This window comes from Guillardia theta (assembly GCF_000315625.1).
Source record: "Guillardia theta CCMP2712 unplaced genomic scaffold GUITHscaffold_15, whole genome shotgun sequence".
Classification (NCBI taxonomy): Eukaryota; class Cryptophyceae; order Pyrenomonadales; family Geminigeraceae; genus Guillardia; species Guillardia theta.
Genome location: NW_005434659.1, coordinates 369,675 through 390,387, shown reverse-complemented (window position 1 = coordinate 390,387; position 20,713 = coordinate 369,675). Strand labels below are relative to the sequence as shown.

General features: G+C 54.4%; 8 protein-coding genes across 8 annotated transcripts in view; 5 read left to right on the top strand and 3 right to left on the bottom strand.

Annotated features, from left to right (window-relative positions):
* The window catches only part of GUITHDRAFT_104010 (hypothetical protein), a gene marked incomplete at both ends in the record, with an annotated part of 2,197 nt that extends 1,097 nt beyond the window's left edge, over positions 1–1,100 (bottom strand). Inside the window, one exon of the mRNA XM_005837120.1 lies at positions 105–1,100. Coding sequence (XP_005837177.1) covers positions 105–1,100 — 996 coding nt within the window. The remainder of the gene's footprint in view (positions 1–104) is intronic.
* Positions 1,101–1,908: 808 nt separating this feature from the next.
* On the top strand, positions 1,909–3,139 carry GUITHDRAFT_151246 (hypothetical protein; the record flags this gene model as incomplete). Its single annotated transcript, XM_005837119.1, has 1 exon — positions 1,909–3,139. A coding segment is annotated over one exon (437 nt), but the record flags the coding sequence as incomplete, so codon positions are not given.
* Positions 3,140–5,608: 2,469 nt separating this feature from the next.
* GUITHDRAFT_104007 (hypothetical protein) lies at positions 5,609–7,026 on the top strand (the record flags this gene model as incomplete). Its single annotated transcript, XM_005837118.1, has 4 exons — positions 5,609–5,632; positions 5,687–6,199; positions 6,254–6,700; positions 6,904–7,026. The coding sequence occupies 4 exons, from the start codon at positions 5,609–5,611 to the stop codon at positions 7,024–7,026; spliced, it is 1,107 nt and encodes a 368-aa protein (XP_005837175.1).
* Positions 7,027–7,251: 225 nt separating this feature from the next.
* On the bottom strand, positions 7,252–7,918 carry GUITHDRAFT_104006 (hypothetical protein; the record flags this gene model as incomplete). Its single annotated transcript, XM_005837117.1, has 2 exons — positions 7,252–7,756; positions 7,809–7,918. The coding sequence occupies 2 exons, from the start codon at positions 7,916–7,918 to the stop codon at positions 7,252–7,254; spliced, it is 615 nt and encodes a 204-aa protein (XP_005837174.1).
* Positions 7,919–9,266: 1,348 nt separating this feature from the next.
* GUITHDRAFT_135370 (hypothetical protein) lies at positions 9,267–14,194 on the top strand (the record flags this gene model as incomplete). Its single annotated transcript, XM_005837116.1, has 10 exons — positions 9,267–11,486; positions 11,642–11,715; positions 11,824–12,647; positions 12,858–13,004; positions 13,159–13,210; positions 13,258–13,345; positions 13,432–13,473; positions 13,576–13,635; positions 13,730–13,861; positions 14,045–14,194. 10 exons carry the CDS (start codon positions 9,267–9,269, stop codon positions 14,192–14,194), a joined length of 3,789 nt encoding a protein of 1,262 aa, XP_005837173.1.
* Positions 14,195–14,565: 371 nt separating this feature from the next.
* On the bottom strand, positions 14,566–16,120 carry VPS22 (vacuolar protein sorting 22; the record flags this gene model as incomplete). The annotated part of the gene is made up of 10 exons (XM_005837115.1): positions 14,566–14,640; positions 14,798–14,875; positions 14,936–14,974; positions 15,168–15,204; positions 15,255–15,317; positions 15,363–15,466; positions 15,512–15,582; positions 15,641–15,779; positions 15,832–15,882; positions 16,046–16,120. 10 exons carry the CDS (start codon positions 16,118–16,120, stop codon positions 14,566–14,568), a joined length of 732 nt encoding a protein of 243 aa, XP_005837172.1.
* Positions 16,121–18,561: 2,441 nt separating this feature from the next.
* On the top strand, positions 18,562–19,245 carry GUITHDRAFT_151245 (hypothetical protein). Its single transcript, XM_005837114.1, has one exon. It carries the CDS (start codon positions 18,640–18,642, stop codon positions 19,135–19,137), a length of 498 nt encoding a protein of 165 aa, XP_005837171.1. The 5' UTR covers positions 18,562–18,639; the 3' UTR covers positions 19,138–19,245.
* A 720-nt stretch (positions 19,246–19,965) lies between these two features.
* On the top strand, positions 19,966–20,437 carry GUITHDRAFT_49292 (hypothetical protein; the record flags this gene model as incomplete). Its single annotated transcript, XM_005837113.1, has 4 exons — positions 19,966–20,073; positions 20,127–20,194; positions 20,248–20,305; positions 20,360–20,437. Coding segments are annotated over 4 exons (312 nt in total), but the record flags the coding sequence as incomplete, so codon positions are not given.
* Positions 20,438–20,713: the final 276 nt, after the last annotated feature.

Here is a 20,713-nt window from a genome sequence, read left to right as displayed (position 1 = left end):
CCGTACTCCTTCTCCCTCCTCCTTCGTCTTCCCTCCTCCCTCCCTCCCTCCCTCCCTCCCTCCCTCCCTCCCTCCCTCCCTCCCTCCCTCCCTCCCTCCCTCACCTCCAGGAGGATCTTAGCATTCCACTTGTTGATGAGCGATGATTGCGCTTGTGGGACGACAATGATCGGCTCCCAACGAGTCGGCCGGTTGCTCGACAGCTGCGCCGTGCTCTTGGCAGGTTGCGAGGTCGCGAGCAACGACGTTCCCTTGCGCTGCTCCGCCTTCAGCAGCATCTGGTCCATACCGGCAGCCTTGTACGCATCAGGAGCATCAACATTGTAACGATCGCGCCTCGTCGGCTGCGCGTTGCTCCCCGGCATGGCCGCCTTGGCTCCGTTGACAGCGCGGGAGGACTTGGAGTAGGCGGACCCAACGAAGTCCTTGAGAGACTTGAGCTCCTTGCCAGGAGCGCAGTTGGCGAACGTCTTGAGCGAAGTGTGAACCCTCTCCTGCTCTATCAGCGTCCTCGTCACCGCCGCGTCCGCGCGCACGAAGGGAGAGCTGAACGCCTCCTGCTTCTCGTCCTCCACCAGCGTCCTGCTCTCCTTGGTGTTCTCGATCGGCCTCAGCACCAGCGCGTCCACTCGCTCCGCAAACTTCTTCTTCGCCGCCACCATGTTCTCATCGCTCAAGTTCAGCTGCGGCTCGTCCCTGGGCCGCTTCTCCGGCACCCGCTCTGACGCCTTGACCGGCTGAGATCCCGGGGCGATACTGGAGATGTCTTCAGCAGACACCAGGTTCTCGGATGTCTCCTGCTTCCCCGTCAAGTACGCCAGCGCATCCCTCTGATCCGCCAGAAGGACTTTGGCGAAGCCGAGCTTGCTGGACTCTTCGTTGTACGCACGAGCGTTGGTGGCACCGGCAAGGTGCTGCTTCAAGTGCAAGAAGTAGAGAGCTTCCAGTGTGTAGGGGTCACCACGTCCTCGATCTTGCTTGTACTTGGTCGTTGTGCTACGAGGGAACTTGAGGTCGCCGAGGAAGACAGTATTCTCATCGTGCGAGATGCTCTTCTTTTGTATGATGTGCTCCCGAAGAATTGACAGCGGGTCAGACATGGCGGATGTCAATGAGGAACTGGACCTGCCAGTGAGCGATCTGCGAGGGGAACAAGTCAGAAGCTCCTCATGCGTTCAGCATAGTCTCTCGGGATCCAGCGTCAGCATTTCAAAAAGGATCATGATAACATCATCTCATGCTCCTGGCAGCACGGCTGAGTTTGATTTCTACTTCTTCTGATGTGGGATCTATTCGCTCTCCCAAGGGGAAAATGTTTGTCTGGTATGCAACGCTAAGAGCTGGGAGCCTCTATCTTCCTTGTCCTATCCACCCTCACTCCCCTTGTGCTTCTCCTCTCCCCTCCATCCTCCTCTCCCCCCCTCCTCCTCCGTCCTCCCTGCTCTTCATGCCGCCACTCTTCTACTTGAACTCATGTCCTGCTCCTGCTCCTGCTCCTGCTCCTGCTCCTGCTCCTGCTCCTGCTCCTGCTCCTGCTCCTGCTCCTGCTCCTGCTCCTGCTCCTGCTCCTGCTCTTCCTCCTCCTCCTTGCCTCCTCCTCCTCCAGAGCGACCAACCACCCGCGCATTCTTACCGCCACCCCACCCTCCTTCTCCCAGTCGTCCACCCCTACCCTAATATTGACTCTAGGATCCACCGGTTCGTTTACTACGCATGAACCCACCCTTTTCCTGCTCACTACCCACCAGGGCTTCACCGACAATAATCTAGGAAATATAACCCCTACCGTGACCACCCCCTTTACTACTACCCCTTGTGGAATCCCAGTGATCACAACGGCCATGGAGCGCATAGACAGCCTGGAGCGCTTGGCAGCGGCAGTGGTGGAGGCGAGAGGAGGCGAGAGGAGGATGAGGGAGAAGCTCCTCGAGACGGCGTCCATGGCAGAGGTCCTGAAGGAAGAGCTCAAGCTAGCAAGGAAGAAGCACACTCATGGAAGCAGACTTCACGAGGAGCTAAGGAGGGAAGCGACGTGGTGGAGGATCAAGGACTTTCAGAACAAGACAGGGCTGTTCAGGCAGCGCAAGGAGATCATGGCTTATGAGATGAGGATACAGCAGCTCGAGGAGGATCTAAGAGCCTTACAGTGTCCTGATCCTTTGGACGAACGCATGTTACACGGACTAGACGCGGAGCGCAGGAGAGCAGCGCTGTTCCTCCAGGAGGCGATAAGGGAGCATGAGCGAGCTATCGAGTCACAGAGCGACCATATTCAACATCTCTTGAGGACGATAGAGGAGATGGAGGCGAAGAACATGGCGTTACGAGATGCATTAAACAGATAAAGACCTCTTGGAAGGAGACTTTGCCTTCGAGTCCGTGAACTCGTGCTTCTGGATCCAAAGCTTGCGGTTCTTGAGGACAGAGCCGCGCATGCGGAGAGCTCGGTTGGCCTCGAGGGCACGGTCAGCATGCGGGAGTAGACATGAGCACGTACCGAAACTTCATCCTTGAACACCAACCACACTCGACCACCGTGCTGGGGCCTGAAAGGATCGATGAGTACACAACCCTGGTGCCTCCGAGAGCACGGATCGGCAAGCATGCGATGAGAGGCAGGGGCATACTTCTGTCTCTTGGCGACGCCAATGGCGCCCACCTTGCCGGGGGCAGAGAAGACAATCTCAACCAGGCCCGAGCAGCTGGGCTTGAAATGAGCCTCGATCTCCTCCCTTGTCGTTGACCTGCGGGATTGTGTCAACCTCGACGCAGCAGCTCAGGGCTCTGCTGGAGGGCCTTGGGGCTGTCCGGCCTTACCAGTCAATGTTGCCCACGTACAAGACAGTTCCGTTGGGGTTGGTCAGGAAACCCCTCCCGAAGATTTTTGCCTCGTCCTCTTCATCCCCCAGCAAGGGATGGGGGCGGAGGAGATTCGAGATGATCTGTCAACCGTCTTCAGTCGCAAAGTCAGGGGAGGAAGAGGCCCTTCCGACCTCGTGGTTTCTCCGCCTCTCCGCGAGCTCAGTCTTGTTGAGATCTTGGGGGACCTTGTACGATCTCCTCATGGACTCTGCGACCTCCGATGGCGTTGCAAACCAGCTGACATGAAAGCGTTATAGTCAGATTAAACTATATCTCCTCCTCCTCTCCCTCCTCCCCCCCGACCCCCTCCCCATCCCCGTCCTCCTCTGCCTGTTGCGTAAGAAGAGATCTGCTCCCAGAAGGACAAGCTGCGCACAACGTCACGACCTCCTCCCAGTCATAGCGAGAGCACCCAACCTCTCGAGCCATTTCCACGTGACCCTCTGCCGCTGCCTTGTGCAGAGGAGTCTCCTGCCAAACCGTTCGTCACTGGGCTCGGCATAATCTACGAGCTTCGCTCACAAAGGAGGGGTCCACGGCGTTGACTTCTGCTCCCAACTTGACAAGGAGCTGCGAGGTGACGTCATCATGTCAGAAGGACTAGGGGGAGCGGGTATCGTTCACCTTGGCTGCTTCCACGTTCCCCACTTCGGCCGCAAGATGCAGCGGCGTCACGCGGTCGCTCGTGCGCGCATGGACGTTTGCCCCCTCCTCCACCAGCAGCTTCAAAACGTCTGGATCTCCTTGCAAGACCGCCCGATGGATGGGCAGGACGTAGCCGAGGCGCCTGCAGGGCATGAGGAGATCTCTGACGTAAATACTGAGATTCGTCACCAATCGATAGAGGAGACGTTAGCCCCCTGATTCAAGCTCCTCTCCACGAGCTCCGACGATCCCTGGTCTAGGGTGACCGCGCCACACTCTCCACTCCTCAACGGACCGCACATACCTGATCGATGGCATTCCATAGCAGCAAGTCGACTTTGCGAATTGGAGCCATCGGCGAATTCTCGATGGGAATCAAGCTGGACGACAGCTTAAACTTTGCTGGCTTCTTGTCCTGGATGACCAGGGCCTTTCCCAGCCCTTGCACCTCCTCCATTATGACATTGGCCTTCAATGGAAAGTTCACGGACTTGGAACCGTTCCCGCCGTCGGTCGAAGAGGGCCCATAGACAGTGAGATAGCCGTCGCGGAGGGCAAGTGTCTCCTCCATCTGCCAGTAGGGCATTAGGGGGTTGCTGGAACGAGAGGGAGTGAGGGGAGCAGGGAGGAACGGAGGGCGGGAATGAGGGAGAGAGGGAGAGAGGGGAGTAGGTAGGAACAGAGGGCGGGAAGGAGGGAGAGAGGGAGAGGGGGGAGGAGGCAGTGGTGGTGGTGGTGGGGAGTTTCACCCGAAGGAATAGGTCCTCAAAGATGCTATCAAGCCTCACTAGCGTGCCGTCCTTCTTCTTGATCCTCCTCTGCCTGGCACACACAACATCATCAGCGATTCCAGGAACGGCATCGGTCTGCCATCACCTCAAGAAGTCGATGATCAGACGCATCCTGCAGTCGATAGTATGATCCCAGTCATAACTCTTCCTTGACTTGGGTACAGGGAAGTTGAAGACTCTGCAAACATCGGACGCGTCGCTCTCGTTCAGCCCTTGCCCCTGAATGGTCGAAAGCAACTCCGATAGCTCAGTCACCAACGAGTCGTTCTTCAGTTGCCTCCTGAACAGCCTTCTCGTGTCCAGGTTCAGCCCCTCTTTGGAGATGTTTTTCTTGGACTTGAAATTCAAAATCCAGTTCTCACGAAACCCGATCTCCGTCTTCTCCTGTCTCATCACCTGTTTTAGGTGCTCAAGATCTTGCTTGAAGATCTGCGGAAATGTAATGCCTGTGGGCGAGGTGTATCTATCCTCTCCTCCTCTAAGAGCAACTAAACTCGACGGAGGCTTTCTTCTTCCTGCCAGGTGCAGGCCTCTCTGCTCCCAAACGCCGTTCTTAACATCCAGGACATGAGAGGGTTGCAGGAGTACGAGAAGCAGGAAGGATCCGAGCCAATCCCATCGATGCATCGCCGTCACTGCCGTCAAACGAGAGGAGCGAGTCGGCTACCCCGTCCTACGTCCTCACTGCACAAGTTCGATATAGTCAGAACAATCCTCACTGCACGTCTTGCCCTTCATCTCACCCCCTCTCCCCCCTCCTCTCGCCCTCCTCCTTCCCCCATGCCCTCGCTGCCGTCACCTTCAGAGTTGTCGGGGCGCATCCGTCCATGCTGATCTGTTTTATCCGAATTAAATCACAATCTTTCGCTAGGTTAAAATCGATTTGATTCGAGCAACAAACGAAGTTCGAAACTGTGAAAGCCGTGAAGGTGTTTGGATGCAGTGAAGGAGAGAACGGAGAGGCAGGTCAAGGAAGGGAAGGAGAAGGAGAAGAAGGGAACAGAGGGGAAGGAGGAGGGGAAGGAGGAGAGTGGAGGGTGGGTTGGGGGAGAGGCTAGGTTACGATGCTGAGAGGCGTGGGGTCGCTACTTCACCCCTCCTACACCGCCGATCTCTACCAGAAGATAGCTCGCTTCCGCTTTTTGTGCAGTCAAACGCGAAGCTTTCAGCACACGTCCAGCACAACGCGCATCCTCCGGACCTCAGCATGGAGGAACTTCTGCACAGCGGGCAACCATAGGGGACAGACCACCTGGTTCCTGTCCGCAGGATTTGCCTCCATGGTGGGCATTGGATATTTCTGGAACAAGATGCAGAGACCGACGTTGACGGAGGTGAGACGAGAGCGGCAGGGGCGTTGGGTTCAGTTGGAAGTGACTAGCAGGCAGGCGAGCATTCTCCCGTCTAAGACTGACATCCAGCAAGGGTACGAGGAGCGGATCAAAGCTTTCAGTGCCCCTGAGAAAGTGTTCCAACTCTTCGCCTCTGTAAAGCACGAAGGAGAGGCCTTGATGACGCCGAGCGACTTTCTGCGGTCCTTGCACCCGAACCTCATGCACGAAAACGCCAAGGGTAAGAAGCCGTCAGCCCGAGCAGCCAAGGCGGCACGGCGGCTGTTCCAGATGGTGGACATCGACTCTGACGGGCTGGTTTCGTTCCACGAGTACGTGTTCTTCATGACTCTCATCTCCATCCCGGAGAACAGGTTCAGAACCATGTTCTGCATGTTCGACCTGGACAGGAGCGGGGAGATCGACGAGCAGGAGTTCGCCGCCATGATGCGGGTGCTCAAGAGCAAAAGCCCCATCGGGCTGGCGAGCAGGGTGGACGTGGTGTCAACGAGCAACAAGGTCAAGCAGCAAAAGAAAAAAGCTGCTGAGCTGAACAGAGACCGTTACCCTGTGAGTCGTGCTGTATCTTCCTCCTCCCTCCCCTGACTTGTGCAAACCCTCTAGATCCTGTTCGGGAAGCATGGGAACAGGAAACTGACTTACCCCAAGTTTGCTCGATACCTACTGGATCTTCAGGAAGACATAGCAACCCTGGAGTTTGACGGCCTTAATCCTGATGCTGACGACACCATCTCCTCTAAGGACTTCGCCTTGAGCCTGGTGTCGCACGTTTACCCGAAGCAGTTCCGCGTGTACAAGGGCAAGATCGAGGCGCTGGCTGAGAGCAGGATCGGGTTCAAGGACTACATGGCGTTCAACAAGATGCTCAAGAGCGTCGAGGAGATCTCGAGCGCGATCGACACCTTCTCCGAGGCGAACTCAGGGAACTTTGGGAGGGAACATCTAATCCATGCGTCGGTTGCCGTCTCGAATGTTGAACTTTCGTCGGAGGTAGCAGATGTTCTGATGCACGTCTTCAGTGACAAGGGCAAGGGAACTTTGAACCAAGAGGTTCTCACCTTCACTCCCTGCTCATCCTCGACCTCCTTCCCAATCTCCCTCCCTTCCTTCTTGCTTGCTTCAAGCATCCTCGCTCTCCTCCCCTCTCTCCTCGCTCTTCTTCAGCCTTCTCCTGCCTCTAATTCCTTCCTCTCACCGTCGCTGTTCCTTCTCTCCCTCCTCATCTTCTGTGCTCATTTTGTTTTCACGTCCAGGAGTTCTTAACTGTAATGAAGCTCAAGCGACACTACGGAGCGAACAGGAAGAGGCAGGTCGACGTAGGCTCTTTCTTCAAGTGCATGAGGACATGCACCAAGAACAACTTAACTCTCGTGTGAGATGCTTTAGATGTAGCACTTCTTTGACAATCTGAAACATGATTGGATTATTTATTCTTCGACGCTGTAAAAAAAGATAACATCTTTGCATCGACAGAAGGAAATTGAGACTTGAAATAAAGCAAGAAAGAAGCGTGCTGTTCAATAAAGCTTCGTTTCCTTCTGTGTTCCGCATCTTCTCTGCAGTACATCGTGAACACAGTCTCTTGTCAATCTCCCCGAGTGTCACGGGTCGGTCGATCTCAACGAGTTCACCATCGAAGCACGAATCGCCGCCTCGAAATGCGCCTTCTCCTCCTTCCTGTTGCGAGGTGCAACACACGCGAACCTTGCTCGCTTTATCGTGTGAGTCCCTTTCGCCGGGTCCTCCTTCGATGCCGGCACGTTGACCTGTGGCTGCCTTGACGGAATGTGCCGAGCGCAGCCGCCAGGAGGCATCGAGGCTTGAAAGCTTGTTGCTGGAACGTGAGGTCGGGGACAGGGAGAGGAGTGGGGGACGTCCACTGATCTGCTAGCTGCTGAGAGAGACACCTGCTGGTCACTCACGCCAGCTTCGTCATAGTACTCCGACACAAAGTAGGTCTGGAACATGAGCTTGAGCGTGACAAGGTCCTCTTCCACCTCCTCCTTGGACAGGCCGATAATGGAGCTTGACATCCCGTCGGGTCTCATCAGGTAAGGAGAGAAGTGCGAGGGATAGAGCCCTGCCTTCGGAAGGCTCTGATGAAACCTGCCGTAAAGTCGTGAGTACCACACCAGCCACAGCAGGCAACACTGCTCACCGCCTATCCGCCGCTTGCTGGGACTGGTTCCTGATCCGTTGAGAGTGCCTGGTTTCGACCAGGCCCAGGTCCTTGTCTGCTCTTGGTCTGTCTTTGTTTGTTGATGTCATGCTATCATGAATACCTCATCTCACTTCGGGGGAAACCGCCGCCATTCTTCCTTTTGGTCCTGCCTTGATGTGGTATTTCGGATCTCAATATTCAAAGCCCCCCGTAACAAGCACAACGCTGGATTTCATGCACGAACCATCCAGAATATATTGGAGACTGTATGGACACCTTATTCCACCCTGAATGCTCAGCGAATCCTTAGCTTTCTTCATGAATTCATTCCACCTGTCTACTTACCCAAGGGCGCATTAATCCTGTCTTTGTGTTGGACAATTCATTCCATCATCTTCCTCCCTTCCTGTGTCTCCTGCTGCCTTCCTTGTGCTTCTGTTTTCCCGCCTCCTCCTGCGCCTCCTGCTACCTTCCTGTCGCTTCTCTTCCTCCCTGATCCCTGACCGCATGCGCCATGCTGCCGCACAAAAACCGTCACACCCCCTCTTGTGACCACCCCGATGTCCTCTTTGACAATGACCCCACCCCCACATGGGCGATTAACTATCGCTGTACCCCTGTTTACCATCGTCAAAATACCCCTTCAGACCCAGTGTTTCAAAGTTACGTGGGGTACTGGGGAAGGAGGGGTAGTCATCCCAAGAGGTGAGAATACATGGGGTAATAAACGCAAGGCGGACCGGGTAGGTGATATTCGTGAATGGCCAAAAGAAAAGGGTGGGGTGGTCTATTTAGGCCCTACAGCAGGGGTGGGGATTTTACCCCCATATAGACCCGATTATTCCAGGGGTGGGGTATTGTCAACTTGATATCGAAGGGTAGTGATTCATGAAGGGGTGGGGGTGGTACAAGTTTGAAAGAGCGTGGTAGGGGAAATGGCGAAGGATAGCGAGGGGAGAGAGGAGGGGAGAAGAGAGGAAAGGAGAGGAAGAGAGGAAATGAGAATAGAAGACGAGAGAAGATATGAAAAGGGAGATATCAAGGACTCATTGAAGAGACTGCAGTGACTGTTGAGGAATACGAGGAGAAGGCGGATGCGAAGGACGAAGGACGTAGATAAGTACAAAGGATTAGCACGGGGACAAGAGTTAGAAGGATAGGAAGCAAATAAATCTCGTGTCTGCTTTCAATCTTTCAAAAATGGATGTTGTCAGTGCTAGCCTGGTAAACTCCATCATAAATGTCAGTGTGAAGTTCTAAGATGAAGAGATAAAAACCTTGATTACGAAAGGTTAACTAGGCGTTCCAATGTCATTGCTGATTTTCCTTCTGTCTGTCATATTCTGATGTTTAATTTCGACGACCAGGATCATTGAGGACTCTGTGGCTGAATGTGCTTGCTGCGCAAAATCTCCACCTCCTCGTTGTGACTGAACCGGGCTGTGAATGTTCGAAATGGAGGACGATCGGACCCTGCGGGCATCGGAAGTGTTTGAGAGTTTGACCAAGAATGTTGTGGAGTATCTGGAAGAGACAAGATCGGAAAGATACGCAGAAAGCGCCTTCAGGTCATGGGTTGAAGTCAAGTTTTATCGTGACCACCTTTATCGGGCATCGAGTGTCATCGCCCACCAACACCGGTTGAACTTGCTGTCCTCGTGCTTGGACGCCATGGGCTGGCAGCTGAGGGCGGAGGCTGAAGAAAGGAAGGAGATGGCAGTCAGGTTCCGCAGGATGGTTGTTCTGCAGAGCGCTTTCTGCTACTGGGGAGAAATCCGCAAGTTGGAGCTGGAGGCGGACAGGCAGCTTGCGAGTCAGCGGCTAGCAAGGATGGTTGAGGTGCAGGTGACGGAAGGAGCATGGGGGCAGTGGAGAGGATGCGTGAGATGGAGGAGAGTGAAGGAGGAGGCGAAAGACTTGAGCCAGTACATCGAAAGGAAGGGGATGACAGCAGTGCTTGCGGGCTGGGGGAGAGCGTCGCAATGGAGGGAGAAACTTCGTCCTGTACTTGCAAAGCTGGGCAAGCAGAAGGATGTGCATAGGAAGCAGTTTGTGCTGGTTGCGTTCACCAGGCTGATGGTTGGGGGGCCCCGTGTCGCGTGCATACAGCACAACATCCTGTGCAAGCATGGTTTCACTGCCTTGAAGACGTTTGCTGACGAGATGAAACTGTTGGTGCAGCAGACGTTTGTCAGGACGAAGCTGAAGGCCTGGCGCTCGCTGACGAGGACGCTGTGGGGAAATCGAAGATATTTCGACCGCCACTGCAGAGCGTGGGACGAGATTCGTCTGCACTCACTGGGGAAGCAAACTTTGAATCGGTGGAAGGATTTCTGCAGGGAGGAAGAGGATCGAGAAGAGGACTTGACCTGCTTGTTCGAGTACCATAACAAGGACCTGTACATCAACCATCGGGTGATGCTGAAGGTGATGGAGGGATGGTTGAGCACTTGCCTGGAGTTGGAGGAGAGGAGGAGGAACATCGCTAAGAGCTTCAGCCACAAGGCTTGCAGGAGGAGGTACTTTGCCTTCTGGAAGAGCGTATCAGCAGCAGTTCGCACCCATCGAGCGTCCTGCATGCGCTTTGCGGAGAAGTTTGAGGCCGTGATGAAGAGCGCGCATGCCCTGTGGCTAGTCGGGGATGCGATGGCGAAGTTTGCAGCTGGTTGTGAGCGGGAGGGTCAGGAGTTCGCAGAGTTGAGGGTGAGAGGAGAGAAAATTCTGCTCAGAGTCACAACGAGGTGCAAGCGCAGAGTCGTTGAGGGATGGAAGTCAGTCCGTCTGCAGAGGATAGTGGGGGAGATGCTGGTGTGGAGGAGGAGGAAGACACAGTTCGAGATGTTCCAGGGCTGGTCCTTGGTCCTCTGCGATGCCGAGGTCCTCTACCGCGATCAGTGGGAGCTCGCCGAGAGCAGGAGCAGGAGGAGGAGGAGGACGTGGCTGCTTGCTGTGCTCAAGTTGCACCTGTGGGACGTCAGGCAGAGAGAGAGGGAGATGCAGCTGAGACATCACAAGGAAGTGATGGGCCGCTGCGTGTCAGGTTGGAAGTACATCGCCAATGCCATCGTCGAGCTACGGTCGATCAACGAGAAGCTGGAGGAGAAGAGGAGGAGGGTCAGCAGCAAGCAGCAGGGCAAGGTCCTCCTCGTCCTCCTTGCCCGATGGAGGAGGAGGGCGCGAGCAGGGAGGGCGAGGGACTTTGCGGCGTCTCTGAAGAACCAGCGGGAGGAAGCGGAGAAGAGCCGCGTGCTGGAGGGATGGAGGAGGCGGGTGGCCTGGTTCAGCGAGGATAGTGTGCTGCTCTGCTTTCGTGACCCGCAGCAGGTAGTGCATTGGCACAGGATGCGAGCGGAGCACGGGAGGAAGCAGGTTCAGCCGCTGTGGAGAAGGTGGCGGGTCCTTGGAGATGGGAGGAGGAGGAGGAGGAGAGCTGCGAGGGAGTGGGAGGAGAAGAGGATGAGGCAAGCGGTATCGTGCTGGCGGACAACCTGTCAGAAGCTGAAGCAGGAAGAGAGGAGGGAGAAGGGGTCCTGTGCTGCTGCTGCTGCTGCTGCTGCCAAGGAGGAGGAGGAGGAGGAGGAGGAGGAGGAGGAGGAGGAGCCACAAGTGCTGAAGAAAGTACCTGAGCCTCAGCCCAGTCTAGCTCGCAGCTCTGAGATTGTTGCAGCGTTGCCGGTCAGGACTAGAACCCTCCGTCCCGTTCCTCTTCCATCCTCTCCTGCTCTCCTCCTTGCCCTCTCCTCCTCCCTGCTCTCTCCACCTCCCTTCTCCCTCCCCCTCCGCCCCCCCTCTCCCTCCTCCCTGCTCTTCCACTGAGAAAAACATTTCAGAAGGTTGTCGAGGACATGTCAAGTCACAAGTCAAATATCGACGCAACAGCACATCGAACTCCAGACAATCCAAGGTTTGTGTGCCCCAGTCTCCTCCAGTCCTCCTCCAGCCTCCTCCAGCCTCCTCCTCCTCCTCCTCCTCCTCCTCCTCCTCCTCCTCTTCATCTCACTTTCGCCTTCAGCTCTCTCTCTGCTCCCCACCATCCAGATTCTGCTGCTTCTCGGGCCAGCACCGCACAGAAGCGCCTCAACTTCAACCAGGAGGAGGATGCCAGGCAACGGGAGCTAGAGCAGGTCAAGCTGGTCCTGCGCGACCGTCTCCTCAAGCTACAGGAATCGCGTGAGGAAGGGAGAAGGAAGGGAGGCGACGAGGATGCAGTTGCATCCTCCCATGCTCATGGCGTCGCGGATGGGCTGGAGTTTGCGGCGGGGAAGAGAGGAGGAGAGAGCATGGCGGAACATGAAGTCTGTAGGAAAGGAGGAGCAGGAGGAGGAGGAGATACCTGCGCTTGCAGCAGCTTCTTCGTCTCATCAGGCAGGAGAAATCACTTGGTGTATGAATGTCTCAGAAGACGAGGTTGGGTAGAAAGGAAACAGCTCCTCTCTCCCCCCTCCTCCTCCTCCTCCTCCTCCTCCTTTCTCTGGGTTTCTCATCCCCGAGACAGGGAGGACGCTCTCGCAGTCTCCGGCAGGAACCTGATCAACCAGGTGGAGGGAATCAGCACGATAACGAGCAGAAAGGGCCTCATGTCGATCGCCTCCTCCTTCCTTGCTGCCGGCTCCTCCTTCAGCCCCTTCCTCCGCCAGCCTCTGCGCTGCCTCATGCCTCCTGCCGCCGACTTGGATCGCTTCCTAGAGCTGCCCGCGGAGAGGTTCGCGGGCCCTTACGTCATCAAACGGCTGAGATCGAGGAGGAGACGAGAGGAGGAAGAGGAAGAGAAGCAGATGATCGTCAAGGACGTTGCTCAGCTGCGTATCGATCCTGACTTCATCTTCTCCGGGGCAGGTGTGTCCTCTCTCCTATCCGCTCCACTCCCTTCCCCTCTTCTCTCCTATTCTTTTCTCCCTTCTCCTCCCCTCTCCTCTATCCTCTATCCTCTATCGCTTCCTTTTCTCCTCCCTCCCACTTGTTTATTATCCTCTCCCTCCCTTCCCTCCCTTCAACTTTCATCCAGCCTCGATTTGCCTCCGAGTGATTGCATTGCTCGAACTTCAGGCGGCGACAGTTCGAGCGGGAGGAAGGGATCCCTTCTTGTTCAGCAGTACCTCTCCTCTCCCCTCCTCCTCGACGGCTTCAAGCTCGATCTTCAAGTATTCGTCCTCATCGCCCGCACTGATCCCTTTCTGGCCTTCTACCATGATGGTGCGGGGCCGCACAGAGAGGAGGAGGAGAAAGTGATGATGATGATGATGGAGACGATGATGATGATGATGGAGATAGTGATGGAGACGATGATGATGATGATGGAGATGATGATGATGGAGACGATTATGATGGAGATGATGATACTTGCTAGGGTATGCGAGGGTGGCTATGGAGAAGTACGAGGAGCAGGACACGACGAACCGGTAGGGGCGAGCGAGAGAGTCCCAGAGTCCCTCACGTACCCCTGCAGGTTTGCGCATGACACAAGCACGTCTGTGCAGAGGAGACACCCGCTGTGGGAGGAGGAGAAGGAGGAGAAGCTGCTGAGCTTCCAGCAGGTGAGGAGGAGCAGGAATAGGAGCAGGGTGGGGGAGCAGAGAGAAGGAGGAGGAGGAGGAAACTTGAACTCACTTTCTTCCTTCAGCTGCAAGCTCGACTGGAGGCACAGGGAGGCGGAAGCGACGAGGTACGCTAGTTGCATCCTCCCCCTCCTCTTCCTCTTCCTCTTCCTCTTCCTCTTCCTCATCGTCTTCCTCCCTCCATTTCCTCCTCATAAGCTTGATTTCAGGATGTTGTCGAGCTGCGTATCAAACCTCAGATCAAAGGGATCTTGCGAGAGGTTTTGCAGGTAGAAATGGAAACGATGAGGAGGAGGCGGAGGACACGGTTGTGGTGGAGGACTGGAAGAGGAGGAGGAGATGGGTTGGTGACGGCCGGAGCAGCAGGCCAGCGGGAGGATGAAGAGCAAGGAAGGAGCGTTCGCTCTCCTCAGCGCTACTCTCATGCTCGACCGCCAACTGGATGCGAAGCTCATCAGCATGAGAAGTGACCCGGACTTGGATGGCAGTGTGAAGGTGAGGCAGGAGAGGGTGAGAAGGGATCGTAGGATGGAGCTGAGAAACGTTCAGTGGGAAGGGTGCAGTGAGCAGGGGTGTAGCAGAAGAGAAGAAGGTAGGAGCAGAGAGGAGCAGGAGCAGGAGCAGGAGCAGGAGCAGGAGGATACAGAGGAGCGTGTAGAGATGCTGACAAATCTGCAGGAGATTCGGAAGCTTCTAGTCCCTCTGGTGGAGGAGACGATTGAGATCGTTGTGGAGAGCAACAGGAGGGGCGGGAGCGACCGTCCTCACTGCATCGAGGGGTTCGAATATCTACTGGATGAATCCTGCAACCTGGCCGGAGGAGAGTGAAGGGGCAGGAGAGGCTCGAGAACGGGAGAGGAGGGGGAGGGGAGAGAAGGAGGGAAGGATGTTCTGTAAAGTACACGTCTATGAGAAAGAATCGTCCTTGGGAATCAGGAGGAGGAGAAATGAAGGCCTTGAAATAAGCTCGGAAACCTGAGAAATCACACAAATCACCGCGCTCCTCCTCCTCCACCATGTCCTCCTCCATCCTCCATCCTCCTCTTCCTCCTCCATCCTCCATCCTCCTCTTCCTCCTCCTTTTCTCCTTCTCCTCCTCCTCCCCCAACTTTTTTCCTTCTCCTCCTCCTCCCCACCCCCCTCCTCCTCCCCGTCATCCTCATATTTCTCCACTCCCCTTCCCTCCATCGCTCTTCTTCTCACCAGATGAGCGGCCATTTTCCATCGTTTTGCTTGTCAATCCATGCCATTCCTTCATCAAGTAGGAAATTCACCTGAAACATTGCTTAGCAAAAGCAAGCTTGCCTTCTCTGCGAACTACACTCTGCTCCCTCCTCATGAGCACTACTCTCCCCTCACTATCCTCCTCCTCCTCCTCCTCCTCCTCTTCCTCCTCCTCCCCATCTCCTGAATCAACACAGCATGCTATACCGCTGATACCGCCCGGTTCTCCGGCCATTCGAGCAGGCTAATCAGGTCGCCGACGGACGTGTGACCTGAATGTGAAGCCTGCGTTGCCTCAGTTAGGATAAGCTGACGCAAGGGAAAGCTGCCGCTGATGATCCTCACCAGCTCGAGGATCGCGGTGTGGTCTTGGGAGAGCTCACACTGAATGCCACAGTCAAGGCAACGGAATCATCATCATCATCATCATCATCATCACCATCATCACCCCCACCACCACCACCACCACCACCACCACCACCATCACCATCATCATCATCATCATTATCGCAACATGTTGCTTCCAATCATCATTTTCCATCCATCACCAACAACCACAGCATCAACTGCATCATACCGGAACGGACTGGATCACCTTCCCCTTCCCCTTGATACTGTGACATGCTCGTCATCTACACCTTTCCAACCTCACTCATCCCCTCACCTTATGATCTCCAAACTCTTCCCCAACCCCTTCAAGCACTTCACCGATCTCTCCAAGTCCTCCCTGCTCCCACATGTCACCCCGCCTTCTCGATCTCCAACCCCTTACGCATTGATCTGCTGCGCTCTCGGCCCTCGCCGTGCCCGGAGGGCGGATAAAACCTCCTCGACGCTATCCAGCCCCCCGCTCTGACTTCGCCTCTCCAGACAGACCTGATGAGCTCTCAGCGTCTTCAAACAATTCTTCATAACTCTAACCTGTATCATCTGTATGCCGAGCTCGTAATAGAAGTCACCCATACCCAAAGCTCCCCAGAATCCTTTGTTGGCTAGGAGGAAACGTCAAAGGAACGGTCAAGATCTCAGCTGGCGAAAGGCATGCATCACATGCTAGAGGGTCAACTCCGATCGCCGCACACATGGAGTTGAACTTGCTCCTGAAGTCAGGATTGCGAATGATCTCGTTCTTATGCTTCCTCGCAAACTCCTCGAGCTTGGACTGGAAGACACTGCATTTCTCCATCATCTATCATGAGTGCGCGTGAGGGTGGGAGAGGAGGTCCCTCAAGTTGCAGCACCTGCTCCTTCTGTTGCGAGAGCAGGTTGTTCCCGATGCTCTGCGCCCTCTCCTGCCCGAGGCAATCAGTGAACAGATGTCATCGCGCCAGGAGCAGCTCGGTAGATTCCCAGACGCCCCACAACAACACAGGACAAGGGCATTCCCGGTCGACAACAACATGCCGAGTTCAAACTTCAGCATCGACGAACATCACAGGCATCATGCGCCTTCACCTGGGCTGCCTGAGATGCCTGCAGCCTCCCCGCGCCAACGCCATGCCCGATCCCCGCTATCCCAGCCCGCCGCATTCCTGCTGCTAGTTGTGTAGCCAGGTCCTGTGCCCACCATGTCTTTTACTCAAAGTTAACTTAAAAATCAGTACGAGGACAATGACTGTCCCGATTGCTCCGACCGGGGACTCTTTTGCCGGGCCCCGGCAGCCCCGGCGAAATAGACTTGAGTCTAGTCTCTGTCTATTTCGGTCTCATTTTTGGCCCTTTTTCAATCAGAACCACGTACCCCCTTTTTGACAGTATAATGAGCGGGTGGCTTCGAGTTTACCCGAGGTAGGGTGTCGCATGGTCAAGTGTTCGGGGTTGGGGTGGGTGACGTGACATACACCTGGTCCTTCCTCTTTGAAACCACCCACCAATGCAGGTTACGTCTGTTTACTCCTTCAAGAGACTACCCTGCTTGGTCCACCGTACCCCTCTGTCCGTTAGTACCCCTGGTTTAGACCTGGATGTCTATACTACCCCAGGTACACAGAGAGTACGGGGAACCTTGTAGTAAAGTAATCTCGGCATGCAGGTTCCCCATCGACGTACCCTACCCTACCCGTTGTCTACACCCACCTTGAAAAGTTTTTGTACCCTACCCTCGGATTGACCGTCCTCACCCTCGCTGTGCACAACCCCCCTGTGCTACCACCTTCCCGAGGAAAACTACCCCCGATAAGTCACCAAGAATTTGGTGTCAGCATTTCACAAATGGGACTACCCACCCCTTCGAATTTCTGACTATCAACACCCATCCACTCCTGGACCAACCCACCCCTGCACTCCCCCCTTTGCACCAGCGGACACCCTACCCCCTCTATAGTTAAACTCTATTATGATTCACTACCCTCATACCTCGTCCGCGATACTCGAAGGGGGCAGAAGTGGTCCAGGGGTGGTAGATGCACAGCCAGGACTGAACTTCCTTTTATACGGTACTGAGTTTTAAATGAGGTCCCTTGGATACCCAGCTGTACCAGAATTGCGAATGCTGACGAAAACGAGTCCATACAAGGTTGTTTACTTTACATATAGAAATATTCAAATAAGTCATTGAAGGTCTGGTCTTAACTGAGCAAATGTCATGAGAAAATTTCCAATATTTTATCAAAGATCCAATTTTCATTAAAATACGACTGTACCACTGAAATAGAAATTAGTACCAACAAAACTTTTCAGTACGTCAACAGTGTACTGGAACCTCGCATCCTCAACCCCTCAGTGCCTACCCCACCTCCCCCGTCCACCCCCGGTGGATTTATGACCTCACCCTATCAATATGGTACCCCTGTGATGTGTCACCCCACCCTGATTTTAGCACAACCCTCAATTAGACCTACCCCATGATTCCCCAGATAATGACCGTACCTTTCATACCAACTTCACTACCCAACCCTGTATACGAATGCCAAGTTGCTACCCTCACCCCTGCTTCCAGGGGCCCCAAGGGTGGTCCAACCCATTGTCACTGCTCGCCGCCGCGGGGGCAGCACTACTCTTCCGCCGAGGGTCCTTCCAGCATGCATTCACAAAATAATCTGAATTAGTCATATAATATTAAGTAACAATACTATTGGAATATTTCTTATTGTACAGAGCATTTACTTACATATTGAGGATGGGGTCCCGCTACTGTGAAAATCGACGGCTCCCAGACACCCCGCCGAAATAAGATATCCACACAGAGCTTGGGTGTGGACTCGTTCAATGGTGAGACAAGTGGCAAGCGCGGTGGAGAGGACAGATTCATGCAAGATGAGCGAGTTGACATCCTTGCATATTTGCTGAATACATAACACATAGATTACCTTGATTCACGATTGTTTTGGTGATATTGAAACGATGTATGGGGAGAATGTTTTTTTTAACTCGTGTTATGCTTGTTGGTCGGTTCGGTTGCCCGGTCTAAACCTTCATGGACTGATCTGTTACACTGTATGAAAAGAGAGTAAATCATTGTCATTATTGGATAATATGTATAGGGTTGTGTATGTGAACCTGTTGGGAGCATCGATGGATGACGATGAACTTGAACGAGATTTTGTCATATTTTACCATGAGCGTTTCTGCACAAAGAATTAATTTTTTCCTGTTGTCTTTATTGTATACCAACAGGAATAGTCTTGAACATGTCTTTATGTGGCTATGTTCTGAATGATAGCTACCTATTTTCTCGATTTTCTGATCACTGCTGTTCTACAGGCAGGGAACCGCAGATTGTATCAGAATTGAAAGATCTGATTTCCGATTTGGACGCAGAAAATTTCCCCGAAAACGACGTCCGTCATTCACAGATTGAGAGTGTCCCTCCATTCTCTGGCCCAGTTGTGGCGTTGAAAATCATGGAAACACATGGAAAGCGCTCTGAGGAAGTTGCAGACAGCGGTAGGGATTCGCCCGTCCAAGCGCAGCTGTTAACGGGGATTCTTCCAGAAGGCAAATGCTTCATGAACCCATCAAGTCCAGAAGGAGTGGCATCTCAAGACCTGCATCACAAGACAGAAACCCCTCCGCTATCTCCCCGATCTGCGATTCGTTTGGAGGTTCTCATGCTCAGCACAATCGAGCGCTGCTTATCGGCGAAGGACGTCTTGTTAGAAAGACCGCTCTACTTGACAAATGCAGAGTCAAGGCAAGATGATCACAATGGTGCCCAGGTGCACGAGAAAACTTGTGGCAAGCGCAAGCGGGCAGACGAGGAACATCCGGACACCTCATGTAAAATAGAATGGGTTGGAAACCCTTCATCTACTTGCCCAGGGCAAGTTATCGATTCTTTTCTGGACGCAGAGAACGGGCTGGACGCTTCTCCCACGTCAGCGATTTGGAGCGAGTGGAACGAATCTGAGGATACGGATTTGAAGATCAAAGGGGATGCTAAGCTTGTGGGTTCAGACGAGCTCCCTTTCGTCCCGGAGATCCAGCTTGAGGCCCAGGCCTGTGAGGAAGGAGTAGATCGGGAGCGAACTATGAACGTTGATGCACTCGGTCCATCAACACGGCCTTCAGTGCAGCAGGAAACAATCGACGCTGTGAAATCAGAATGATTGGGATAGAAACATAGAAAAACTGGTTCTTGAGAGAAGAACAATCACTATACATAGATTATTCTTAGTATGCATAAGATGTAACTGAGTAAGTAAATTGGATGAATCAACTTCTCCTCCCCTCCTCTCCTCTCCTCCTGGCCTTGTGCATACCAAGCATGACCGTGATTCACCCCCCAACGTTCACCCTACCCCCTTTTGTGAAATCGTCCACATTCCGCATGCTTTAATTCACACCGGTATTTTTAAAGTAAAAAGAACCGGTCCTAGAGAACATTCAAACACCCTACCCACTTCTTGGCATTGATGGGGTGGGACCCACCCTGTCGTTCCCTCGCCATGGAGATGGCTGTGGGGGAAAAGAGCACGGGGCTCAATGCCGCGCCAGATGGGAAGTCGCGAATGCCGCCATGGCCGACAAACTCCGTAACCATGATCCTCGCCCTCCTCCTCTCCCTCCTCTCTCCTCATCTCAGTGCCTGCCTCCCTTCTTCTGCCCATCCTGTCCAATATCCCTTCGGCAAGCCTCATCCAAGCACGAGCCCAGCGCTTGCCTCACAGGGTCGGGCGATTCATGCGAGATCGGCAGAGCTGGGTCGAGGTGTTCTTGCTGCCTATGATGACGTGGAAAGATTGCGAGGGGGGGAAGGGATCGCGGCATCTGCTTCCTTCCTCGCCTCGAATCCAGAGGTGGCCAAGTCGTTGATAGGCGAGAAGTTCATGACCAAAACAAGGATTTACGGTGATGAGATCTAATCCTGCATGATGCATGCTGCTGCCATAGTCGACCTGCTCCCATGGTCTGACCTTTGACTTGCTTGACGCTCAGGTTTCGTGCTGGTGGCGGTGGGGATCCTCCTTTCGACCCTCGGATTCATGCTCTTCTTCAACAGATCCCTGATCGGCACAGGGAATCTCACGACCATCTTGGGTGTGGTGAGATGCTGGCGAGGAGTGGAGGAGGTGATCTCCTCATGCGAGCTTGCCAGGTTCTCATTGCGGGCAAGAAGCGAGCATCCAACTTCATGTTTCGCTGGGAGAGGGCGCGAGGGACGAGGTGACGGAGCTTGTTAGGCGCCATGGTCAGCACTGGATAATGTACTGCTGCAGCATCTTCCTCCTCGGCGTCTACTTTGTTCTGAGAGGACGGGCGCGACTGGGCGTGATGGTAGCAGCGCAAGCTGGTGTTGCTCGTGTCGCTGACCATGCTTGACGTTGCCAGATTGAACTGTTCGGGATCCTGAACCTCTTTGGAAACTTCATCCCGTCGCTCCTCAACCTCATCAAGAAGCTCCCGGTCACAACTTCCGTCCCATGCTCCCTTCCCTTCCCTCTCTCATCTCCAGCTCTCTTTCCCTCTCCCATCCCCAGCTCCCTTGGCTCAACTCCTATCCCGAAGTCCCCTCCTCTCCCTACTCGCCTTTCTCCTGCTTTACCATGATCCTTATCTCATCCTGCCCGAATTCAGTGCTCGAGTCCAATGGCCCACCTTATTCTCCATCCGCTGCCCACCCCTCTCGCTACCCCCCCCTTCTTTCATTGCTCCCTTCCGTCTTCCGTCCCTCGCCCGTTCTCT